Here is an 11,856-nt window from a genome sequence, read left to right as displayed (position 1 = left end):
TTAGAATCCGTCAATAGAACTATTTTTTAGAAAAGTATAGAACAGTTTTGAAATATGTTTTGATAATCTAAAATTATTATTTATTTTATACTAGTATAAACATCACACGATACTTATATATCCACATTAATTGACACAACATTTTTTATTTAAAAATAATACTAAATATTATAAGAATAGAATAAAATTGTAAAAAATAATTAAATAGAGAAATATTTACGGAAATTTACATTTCTTTATATATTACTATAAATATATCAAAACACAATCTAATTTATAAAAACTCAGTTTTTGATATTAATCAACCATGTATAAAAACAAATCATGGCTGCATTAATTTATTTATTGTTTTTCAATAAATTACTTTCTTTAATTTCTCTACATGTAAATGAATGTTCTAGAAAGAAACATTCCATTGTAAATGTGTGAACATCAAACGTTGTTGCTTTGTAGCCACATAATGAGAACAGTAAAAAGTAGAACATGTTGCATCTCCAACATTCTGCAACTCTAGCCATGGCTGTAAGTACCATCATCACGCTGAAGTTCTTATCTCTCTTCAGTTTTCTTCTCTTACTTTCAATCTCTGGTGTGAGTTCTCATAGCCACCAAAATGCTGTGAGAGGGACAATTCCTCCAACATGCAAACGCATTGAGTGCCCCAACCATGATGTGATTGAAATGGGCGATGGCTATGAAATCCGCCACTACAATAATTCAACTGTTTGGAAGTCAACTTCTTCCATTCAAGACATTTCTCTTGTTCAAGCTACAAGAACTGGCTTCAGAAGGTAATTAGTTTCTTTCTTTGACATGAATTTCTGATGAGTGTTTTCTTGCTATGTTTAATAATAGTATAACAGTAACACCTGGTACTGGGTCTCTTTTGTGTTCATATATAGTTGGTAAATGGGACTTTTCAAATAGATTGAGAATTTGAGTTTGATAATTTCTTTTAGATGTTTTTGGATTATCTTATAAGCGAATAAATGCATTTTGAATTAATATAAGTATGGAAGAGTTTAACCTTAGCCATAACTCACTTTCGAAAACTCAAACAAAATTCTTAAGTTCATATCATTGCAAAGAGATTTCAACAAGTGCTTATGGCGCTGTTGGTTCAAGTCATTCAAAGATCTAATTGAGCTTGAGTACCCCTTTTGTTTTTTGCACATGCAGTCTATTTGACTATATTCAAGGCAATAACGACTGGAAACAAAAAATTGAGATGACAGCGCCTGTGATCACAGAAGTTTCACCAAGTAAATCCTCATTTGTTGTGAGCTTTCTTGTGCCAAAAGAGAACCAAGCAAATCCTCCCCCTGCAAAGGGTCTCCATGTCCAAAGATGGAAAAATGTGTACGTAGCAGCAAGACAGTTTGGTGGATATGTAAACGATTCAAATGTTGAGGTGGAAGCCTCTGCCTTGCTAGCTAGTATTGCAGGCACTGATTGGTCAGGTGCCATTGATAAAAGCCATAGAGATGGTCATGCTTCTGTTTACACTGTGGCACAGTACAATGACCCTCTTGAATATGATAATAGGGTGAATGAGATATGGCTCTTGTTTGAAATGGAAAGTGAACGGCATGCAATGTGAAATCTGTGAGAGAACCCTTTTCACCACATTACATAGCTTGTAACTTTATAAAAGAAAACTGAGCATATCACAGATTGTAGTATCGCTGAGTCTGAGATTGTTATAATAAAGTTTTAAACATTTTGCTCAGGCAATGCCTTTAAATTGAAGTGTTTTGGATTGCTACCTTTATTGTGTATTTAGATTTTCATTTAAAACAAAAAATGATGGTTTCAGCAGAAGGATATGCACTATTAAGGTCATTTTGAACATTCATAATGGGCTAATACAATATTTTTTCTGTATCAATTGATGAGACTAAAACTTTTAAACAGTAGGCGTAAAAACCTCAGTGTGCTTCCTGAAATTGTTCCAGAAGGATATCAAGGCAACAAGCTCATTAGCATGCCATGAATTAAAGGTGTAATTTTTTTAGCCTTGGTCAACTCAAAAACCAGTATTTTACAAATAGATTGTAGAAATCTTGTTTGCACAAGTTCCGAAACCTACACCAGTCAACATCGGTCCCATTATCTATATAAATAGAAAATAATTGTATGATACAAACTCCTATGATCATTTAAATAGTGATACATAATCCACGGTTTGGTGTAATCTATACTTGAGTGCGTACAAGAATTTCTCGTAAAGTGTGAAGCAATTAAAAATGAGTTTTATTGAGTTATATAATAATTGAAGTATTCCCTAATGTTACAAATATTATAATGCATCCTAAACGCACATTAACATGCCTAGTGAGCATGGCTCCGGAAATTATTAAAATTATTATAGAAAAAATTTCAAATCTCAAAAATGGAACAGTGAAAGCCCTAGGAAAAGACTTTGGTGGATTAATAGATAAACCAAGGAACGATGCTGTCATCTTTACAATTATCAATAAAAACAAAAATAAAATACATCTGTGCTTAAAAGAACTATATGCCTCAATCAACTAAATATTGAAAACTTTGAGGCACAACACCTACAGCATCTAATAATCAGTTCAATAAGTTAGGATTTCCAAGGACTAAAATTCACACTGACTAGAAGTCCGGGTAATACCACACACAGGATTACTCCCATAATATACATACATGCCACAATTCCCATTTGGAGGATGTTCATTTGAAGAAGAATGGCTGGCCCTTTTAGACTGATCAATTCTCTGTATTTGTTCAACATGACCCTTTTCAGGGAAGACCCTGGTAACTGGTCTACTATGTGAAAACTTCATATAGGACTTTTCTGGGGTGTAGTTGAAGATAGATGAAATTGGATCCATGTTGCATGAATCACCATAGTCTACAGTGCTGAAGGAGTCCCTGGTGCTCTCAGTTGTGAAAGAAGCTTCATCTGAGCTTGTGAAAAGGGACCAGTCGCTAGATGTGGCGTCTGAAAACTCATGCTTGACGTTTTCAGCATAAGTCTGTGTCACTGGCAGGGCATTCCTATTGGTGCTCTTTCTAAGGAAGCCATTAGTGGTGTCAACAATGCGAGTCACCATTTCTGGCCTGCCATTGGGTGATGACTCTGGTACAAAAAACTGGCTGCCCTGCCTGCCATGTCCAGGTTTAGGCTTTTCCATTGGATTGTGCTTTGAAGCATCAAAAACTGATTGTTGTGTGGCTTTCCCAGTATGTTCTAATGGAGGACGGGGACAAGACCTACCAACAATTCAACGGTTTTAGAGCCTGAAGAAAGCATGTGTACAGACATGCAATGACAGAAAGATGCACAGACATCCATAATGAATGGACCAAGATCACAATTCATAGTAATATGATGGTATACCAGATTAAGGAAGAATAGGTAAAAAAACAGAATTCTTACGTGAACTTAAAACTAGTAATATTTATGCATGCATTATTATGTGAACGTAAAACAAGTAACATTTATGCATGCATTCTTATGTGAACTTAAAACAAGTAACATTTATGCAGCAACAGAATGCTAGAATATGATCAATCTAATTAACTTTCAAGCCTTCTTTTATACTGCAAGTCTGGCTTCATTAGATAACAACCCAAAGTAAATGGAGGAAATAAGATTAAATAATAAGATCCAAAATCAAACCCACCTAGATACTTTCATCTTTAGCTTGAATTGACATTTTTAATTTTTCTTTCTTTTATTGACAAAGGAGGGTAATTTTCTCAAAAGGTAACACTTGTAAATACAACAATAGAACCAAATTAATCAGAATGAGTATATTAAATGCCAATGTACTCAGATAAAATGACAATAACTGTGCCACCATCTAAATCTCTACCTCATGTAGAATAAGATATATGCTCCTTCTGACATGACCTGATTAATTAGCACAGGCTGAACCTGTTAAATGCAAAAAGAGAAACTGTTAGGAAACCAGAATTGGAAAGAGAAAGAAGAGTAATATTCTGTATGGTATAGACTGAAAAGACCACAAAAAATAGGAGAGCACTCTCTCCTCCAAGGGTTTCCCTTTCACAAAGAGCCAAAGCTCAAACTACAAAATTAATCCAAAAGTCCCCCTACATACCAGGACCCTCCCACTATATAAAAGAAACCTCACTCACCCTAACAACCTAACTAACACTATTTCTGTTAGGTTCCTGAGTATGAAACCTAACGATGACAACTCACTCACACAATCACAGCAAGAAAAACAATTGGAAAAGAATGAATTATCTGTATTTTCATCAACAAAAGTAGCATACAATCCGTATCTAGGAGTATAACCTCCCTCCATCTAACGGGAGCCTAACCCCCCTCACAAGGTCCAAGACCTGTCTATACGAAAGAATATGACTAACTCCCCTCTAACACTGAATAGAACTCTATTTATACAAAACCTCCATCCCGCCTTTCCTAACGCTCTCATTTCCTCTTCCTTCTATCATCTTACCTTAGATCCTATCAATTTCTTAATCTGTTTCCTTCTATCGTACACACATTATATCCTATCAGAAACACAGAAAACTGAATGAATTACAAACATTTGAGCAGATTATTAGTATGAAACATCATATAATACGACTAAAAATAAATATCTGTAGTTTGTTTACTTCCCTAGGTCCGATGGAAATGCAACATACTCATCATCATAGCAATACGTCTTTCAGTACAAATGATATCAATAGTCAAGAAAGAAAGAATTCAACAGAAGAGTCTGAAGTTGAAGTTCTGTTTAACTATTATGAGCTAATGTCAAAAGCTCCAGTTAGAAAGTCGGACAAAAGGCAGAATTGGTCAGAGATAGTTAGAACAATTACTAATTAAAGGAGGTCAATTAGATAATAGGGGGAGCGGTAAAAGGGTAAGAAAAGACCGTTCAGAATAACAGATTTGTTACAAAAGGAAAGCCCTTTGAAATGAAGAAACCCTAGGTAGAGAAAGAATGCAATACCTCAGTGTCATCTATCCTGAACCAATTGCCTTGCAGATCTTTTACATATGAAACATAGTGTCCAGAGAAAGATGCATTTAGTGTGTCCAGGTGCACAACAACAGCATAAAGCATGTAAAGTGGTGGGATATCACCCGTCCCAGTCATGAAAGGAATCATATCCAGCATTTCGGGAAAAGTTATACACTTATTAATTTTCCCATATCTTCCTTCCTGATGATACAGAAACAAGATATTCCGAAGAGTCAATATATAGAAAGAAACTGAGGGAATTTGAAACATAATCAGGTATTTAAAGTATAACATCCAAAAAACAGTAATTATGAAATGAACTACAAATATGTAATAATTTAAGGCTGTTAGTTTCAAGAAACTCAACAATGGCTTGCAGATATATGCTTATGTAACCTCACAAATTGTCGGTGACCATATTAGTGTGATGTTTTTCATCTTTAGAGTTATTAATAAGTGACATTAACCTAAGATCTTGAGATAAATCATATTAAGACATTGTACTAAAAATAAGAACAATTAAATAAGCAAATTTTGAAGACTATGTATAGCATGGGTAGTAATAATGTTAGCCTCTAAAATCCAAAAAGACAAAGTTTACAAAGTCCATGAGCTAAGCACCCAGAAATGCCAGCCATAATAAACTCCCCAACACTCCTAAAGAAGCCAAAATTCCTAAACACCTTGAAAAATTCAAGCATCCGCCTCCAATTATCAGCACCAAAGAATAGCAAGAACTTCATTCCAACAGATCCTTAACCTCTATCATTCCATACCCTTTAAAACGTATTGTCAAAAGGGTTGGCTCTTTTCTTCTTCCATACCATTTAAAACTTGTTTTTGAAAGGGTCTGTGGAAATTGGCCAAACCCACCCATTCACAAACGAAAATACGACAATTCCACAAAATATAATACAAATATATATATATATATATATATATATATATATATATATATATATATATATATATATATATATATATTATATACACATAAATATATGTGTTAGTAATGCTTTTACTTTACAATATGTCCATTCATTGAGTAACCAACCTTGATCTAGAAAGCGAATGACTATAACACCAACCAACCCATAAGTAGCAAAATGAGAGCGAGACAAACAATAAAGCAAGCTTGCCAAGCAAGCAAAAGAGGAATAGAAATAGAGAACAACCTTAAAAGAGCAATAAGATACCTGAAATCTCTTCAAAACTATAGTCAAGATGTTAGGAGCCTCATGTATGCTCAGTTGCTTTCTAGCTCGTACATATGCTGTGCACCTAATTCAAAATGTACAAAAAAGAGGTGAGAGTTTCTTAAATTGGAAGTGAAATTCTAACTATGCTTTTTCTTGTTCTCACTCTCCTCACCTTCTTTAATAATTTATTAACCAACTGAACCACACAATAGTAACAGAACAGAAATAAGTTAGATAATTATACCTTCCACATCTGTACATATTCTCTCCATCCAAATCTTCAGGGGAAGTAAACTGAGTTAGCGCATCTTCAAGTGACTCAACCCAACCCAAAATCTCCAGCGTCAAGTCCATAATGTTTTCATACCTTTCCGATTCATGATTACAATTCAAACACTTAACCTGTAGTAATAAATTCAACAAGGCCATCAAAAAAATGTAATACTAAGATCACAGCAGACTAAACAGAGGGAACAAAAAAGTAAGAGAAAGTGGTATGAGGGGACACAAACCTTGGATTGAAGACGACCACCAAAAGCATGTTGTATGAAAGTTGTTTCTTGTAGTCTAGGATCAACCTTTTTCTCACCACCAAGTCCCTCCAGGCATATAGATTGCATTGATGCAATTAGAAGCCTATATAAGCAATGCATTTAATTTATCATTTACTAAGCATTCAGCATAGAAATAACAAGCCAAATATCAAGGAAATTAGTGTTTGATTGTGTGCGTTGAGAGGAAAACAAAGTAACTATATTAGTTAATAATTCTAAAAACTTAAGTAAGATATCTCAAAAGACCTTAAAAATTCATGGGCATCTTCTTGACTTCCTTCCCCCATTTGACAGTTAATGCTCCGCATATGCCAGAGTATCCTACTAGGGGATAGAGGAGCCCCGTTTTCTCTTAAAATAATTATGTGTTGCTCTAACTCACACATGAGACACCAATCTTTAGCACAACCTGGCATTCAATGAAAAATAAGACAACATTAAAAAAATTTCCTTAAAAGAAAATATAGTCTTGACTTTTGTCTCAGTTAAAAGATAGGAGAGAATGTAAATACAGGCTTTTGAGTGAGATCTATAAAGCAGATAGACGACTAAAGGCTTTGTAGAAGTTAGGCACTGCAAAACAGCATTCGCATAGCAACTGCAAAATAAAGAGATGAATAAAGTTCAGAATATACCAGAAAAGGACCATAAATAGATTTTCCCAAAACTTTATCTCCAAGTAAATCGGGCCTCATTTTTCGAAATTCAAGCAATATGAAAACAAAAGGTAAATTGAGACAGTTCACATACAAAAGTAACCTTGAAACGGGAAGACTTCCCCTCCTTCAAAACTTTTGTTGTAACCACCATAATTATAATAATAGTGAATAATCTAATTGTTGCATAAGATATAGCACCACTTGAGAAATGACAAAAAGTGAAGATTTATCTACTAATTAATCTGTAAGACATTCAACATTTCTTTCTATTTTATCATAAATGACAATTATAGTTTTATTGTATTGTGCTAGTATTACCTGTTCCCACAATTTAAGAGGCCCCTGGGGCATATGCCAAATATATCACTCTGGAAAATCTTTACAAATTCATCATAAGGAAACAACATCTGAGACATGATCAAGACACCAATTAGTAGTAAGGGCATCATTCTCTAATTTGTGGCCATAGAAAATTGTTTCAAGTAGGACAGAGGGAATTGAAATTTGTAGGCATCTACCAAATCTGACCTTTATCTTCTTCACCTTCTTGAACTTTACATCAATGCCTTCTGTAGAAGCTGGAGGGCAGGGTTTGGTTGATTTCTTCAAGCCCATCATTTTCATAATTCCAGTACCAGCAGCTCCATTGCTAACATTACCATGTAGAGGGATGCTATCACTAATACTAGCAACTTCTGCATGATTAAAATAAATTTTTAATTTTAAAAGAATTCTAGCGACAAAGGACCAATACCTTAAATTATAATCAATACCGAACTCAAGTTATAGGAAACATTGACGTTAAAACAACAAATATGGAAAAGAGATATCTTAAACACTAACTTGGTTCATCTGTAGTTTTTCCTTTCTTCTCTATTTCTGAGCAACAAAAATCTGTTGATATCTTTGATGTTGACTTTGGTGATTTAGAAGATTTAGTCTTGAGAGTATGCATTGCTTTTTTAGCTTTCACACTTCCTTTGATTGTCATTTCAGAAGAGCGTTTGTGTTGTGCTGTTTCCTCAGAATGATAATTTCCCCCTTTGACAACATTTACACCTTTAGCGGCAATATCTGTATGCAATTCATCTACAATGTTGTCACTATTTGGGCGTCCATATTTGTTTCTTGTCACAAATGCATTTCCATATTGATTTTGATGGTTTTCATCCTCATGAATTGTGGTTCTTGATGCATCAAGTCTGTTAATGTAAACTCCAAAGCCACCAGAATTGACATTCGAAACTTCTTCCTCCAACTCAGAATCATTGCTATTTCTTGACTGCAGTAACATTTAAGCATCATGATAAGAGATTTAGCATTGATTAATTTATAAAATATATGCCAATTGGATATCAAAGTAAAACAAGTAAACCTTCTGTCTCATAAATGCCTCCTTTGATACCACACTTGGGAGAGAACTGGTGGCTTTATAATCAGAAGATTCAATAGAAGATTCATATATAGACCCATTATCTCTTCTCCGTGTTTCTCTGTTGGGTTTATGGGAAGTTCGTTCAAAGGTGGAAGGTTGAAAATTATTAAATAGGGGAAAATCAGCTGTAGCAGGAGCAGCAGTGGCAACCAAAGGGTGAATCAAATTGTCCATAGGTGCACTCTCCCTTAAAGCCTGCTTCAAAGTGGGAGATAACAACTGGTTGTTCAAATTTTCATAAAGATAACTCCCATGACCAAATTCCTCAACTGAAACAGCCATAGGAAATGAGCTTGACTTATGAGGTTCCAGTTGCTGGCATTCCTGCTTGTGAACTAGCCTCCAATGGATTATTTGACAATTTCCAGAACTGCAAACCACTTACAGCTCAAATTTTGAGAAATAATCTTAAGGTCAAACACAATATTTTCCCCAACATTCATGTCATAGAAGGAAATTAATAAAAGAGCATATAGAAGAGTTGTTTAATATTGATTACAATAAAACCTGTCTCACTTATTCTTCTTCCAAATCGGAACAACAAAATTTGATCATTCCACTTTATTTCCATTAGCTAAACCCTAGAAAACTCTTAAGCAAGATGTCATGGAGAGATCAACATAAAGAGTTGTTCTGACAAAGGTTCCCAATTAGCAAATTGCCAATGCCACAACCAATTTAAAAACTAGCACAATTCACTGGCCAATAACTATAGAGAAAACCGATCAGAACCCATCACATAATTAATTGAGCGCAACCCCTAAGGTACTGTTTTCTTCATTTGGAGTAGTATAAATTTCAATCTAACTAGCAGACATGTATGCTTAATCCCAAGGCAGATATTGTGATAAGAATTCAAACAATGATTCAACAGAAATTAGTGAAGACAAAAAATAGGTCAGCAGCTAAAATAAGTTAAAAGAATTACCAATATCTAACAGATTTGCATTTGGAGCATCGAGTTCTCGCTGGAGCAGAGCACCTAGCACACTCATGATGTTCATTTTTTGAAGCAGACACTGGAGGAATTACATCAGCCACAGCCATTTCTTCAGCTCTCAGAGCTTCTTCAGCAGCCAAATGTGCAAGCAAATTTATTCTATCTCTCTTCTTAGTAGTTTCACTCCATTTTCCAAGCAAGATGTAAGCCACCAAGGGAAGCACAACCAGGACCAGAAACAGAACGGGTATATCAGATTCTCGCGGTTCGAGCATATCCCCACAAGCATACTCATGTCCAGTTTCCCCCCAAAATCACTAATCAGGATATCATCCTCTAAAAGTCCAAGTAAACGGAATCTGAGTAAACAGCAACTTCAAGTGCAGCATAACACATGCCCCACCATTCAAACCTGACAAGTGTCCTCTACTTAAATTTCGTGGTCTGAGGTTTATCAATAACAAATCAAATACTAAATTAATGTTCTCTAATTTTCAGCACTCTCATAAGGCATTCACTGATTGACTTATAAATGAACCTTATTCATAGTTTACACCCAAGCATATCCTTAGATATTATACTACAGCATTCTCTGTACATTATAGTGGAGGAACAGATGCCTCAAGTTTGCAATCATGTTGCTTTTCAGATACAATTGAGAAACCAAGACTTTAGATTAATTATATTAGTTCATTTAATTCCAAAAAAAATAAAAGTGCATAGTGTCAATCTATCCTTCTTTGAATAACCTAAACACCTATCTTGTATAACACTACAGCATGGTGTAATGTAAGCCAGGCTTGCTCAATCTTTTACAGAAAAGAAACAACCCAGTCAAAAGGAGTAGCCAAACTCATCTTAAATATAATGCCATCATACTTTGCTTGAACATTAAATTTCCACATAAAAGAAGAAAAAAAAATTCAAGAAATAGAGGGCAATTGCTTTAAAGTTTGGCACGAAATTCAACAGCCATCAACACAGTTATCATGTTCATCATCCCGTTTAACATAACAATGCAAAAACCAGACCAAATGCACAGACTAGATACCACTTCTCTAACACAAACATAGATGTCAACAGTCAAAGAGCAATGATGACACAGAACAAAGGAATGAACATATTAAAAACTCCTCACCTTTGTGTGCCCACTGCCCCAATTTTATATTCAACAAACACCCATTTAGGGAAAAACACCACCAAACAAGTGAACAACCACATTCCACAGTTGTATAGAGAGAATGGGACAAACCCCTCCACCTAAAAAGATGCTTCCACTAAAAGAAACCCCTGAACCACCCTAATTACTTTTTCTTTCTACATAGACAAATTTCAACCTCATAAAACGAAAGAGGAAAAAAATCCCCTGTTCCACACATCAACAGCAAAAATAAACCCAAAAATTTCAAGACTTTCAGAAAAAGTGAAGCAAAAGCCAGCAAAGAACAGTGTAGTTTTTTTCCAATCTGAGACCAAGTACATGAAATCAACACCAGCGAGCAATGCCACACAATGTAAGTTGAAAACTTTGGACATACCCACAACACCAAGAAGAAATCTGAGGAAAACCCACCAGCACTTCACCTCTTTGCTCTCTTCACCCTTCAAAAGATTCCTTGATTCCCTTCTCAGCACACCTTCTTCTTCACTTCACAATTTGGCATCCTTACTACCCTTTTCTTTAACATTTTTGGAAACACTACTATGTTCCTGTTCAGCACCAAGCTCCATAAGGACCCGCCACCTGGCAGCATCATACCCCTTGATTGTCACAATGCTCGCCCACCATCTATCAATGTGTGGGACCCACTCCGATGATGTTCCAATGATTTGTCAGGATGCCACGTGTACGGGTGATGCATTAATATGAGTATAATTGTTGGTCAGAGTGGTCGAATTTTGAATTGTCACAAAAAAATTATTATTTTATTCAACTTTTTTTATCTGAGACATGTGATGTGACAGAGCCGTGACAGTCCTTGCTCCGAATATTACAATGTCAGTAGTAAGGGACTTGGAAATTGCGAAAAAAAATTCTAAGAAATAAACAATAATTTTTACATCATTGTTAAAATTTGTACCTAGGAACATGT

The 11,856-nt window shown here is 35.1% G+C and overlaps 2 protein-coding genes across 5 annotated transcripts; one reads left to right on the top strand and one right to left on the bottom strand.

Moving 5' to 3' along the window:
* The first annotated feature begins 441 nt into the window (after positions 1-441).
* On the top strand, positions 442-1,729 carry LOC108333413 (uncharacterized). The gene is made up of 2 exons (XM_017568844.2): positions 442-791; positions 1,180-1,729. Exons 1-2 carry the CDS (start codon positions 484-486, stop codon positions 1,598-1,600), a joined length of 729 nt encoding a protein of 242 aa, XP_017424333.1. The 5' UTR covers positions 442-483; the 3' UTR covers positions 1,601-1,729.
* Positions 1,730-2,405: 676 nt separating this feature from the next.
* On the bottom strand, positions 2,406-11,456 carry LOC108333967 (ubiquitin carboxyl-terminal hydrolase 15). 4 transcript variants are annotated; one of them, XM_017569501.2, is made up of 14 exons: positions 11,337-11,456; positions 9,752-10,175; positions 8,764-9,193; positions 8,232-8,670; positions 7,917-8,083; positions 7,707-7,795; positions 7,242-7,327; positions 6,976-7,138; positions 6,688-6,811; positions 6,420-6,577; positions 6,173-6,257; positions 4,965-5,177; positions 3,849-3,910; positions 2,406-3,243 (listed from the first exon to the last, which is right to left on the bottom strand). In XM_017569501.2, the coding sequence occupies exons 2-14, from the start codon at positions 10,036-10,038 to the stop codon at positions 2,607-2,609; spliced, it is 2,940 nt and encodes a 979-aa protein (XP_017424990.1). In that variant the 5' UTR covers positions 10,039-10,175; positions 11,337-11,456; the 3' UTR covers positions 2,406-2,606. The 4 variants fall into 4 exon arrangements, with proteins under 4 accessions (XP_017424990.1, XP_017424988.1, XP_017424989.1 ...); XM_017569499.2 differs by having other exon boundaries at positions 11,302-11,453; XM_017569500.2 differs by having other exon boundaries at positions 9,752-10,207; positions 11,302-11,435.
* Between the last annotated feature and the right edge of the window lie 400 nt (positions 11,457-11,856).

The sequence above is a fragment of the Vigna angularis genome, chromosome 11 (genome assembly GCF_016808095.1).
Source record: "Vigna angularis cultivar LongXiaoDou No.4 chromosome 11, ASM1680809v1, whole genome shotgun sequence".
Lineage (NCBI taxonomy): Eukaryota > Viridiplantae > Streptophyta > Magnoliopsida > Fabales > Fabaceae > Vigna > Vigna angularis.
This window is presented reverse-complemented; position numbering and strand designations above follow the sequence as displayed.

Excerpts from the sequence above, each read along its gene's own strand:
- LOC108333967 (XM_017569501.2), bottom strand. The coding sequence starts at position 10,038 with ATGCTCGAACCGCGAGAATCTGATATACCCGTTCTGTTTCTGGTCCTG. Across the intron at positions 7,328-7,706 it reads CTCTTAAATTGTGGGAACAG|TTGCTATGCGAATGCTGTTT; the intron begins GTAATACTAGCA and ends TTTATTTTGCAG. Across the intron at positions 6,578-6,687 it reads GTGGTCGTCTTCAATCCAAG|GTTAAGTGTTTGAATTGTAA; the intron begins GTTTGTGTCCCC and ends TTATTACTACAG.
- LOC108333413 (XM_017568844.2), top strand. The coding sequence starts at position 484 with ATGTTGCATCTCCAACATTCTGCAACTCTAGCCATGGCTGTAAGTACC. Across the intron at positions 792-1,179 it reads ACAAGAACTGGCTTCAGAAG|TCTATTTGACTATATTCAAG; the intron begins GTAATTAGTTTC and ends TTGCACATGCAG.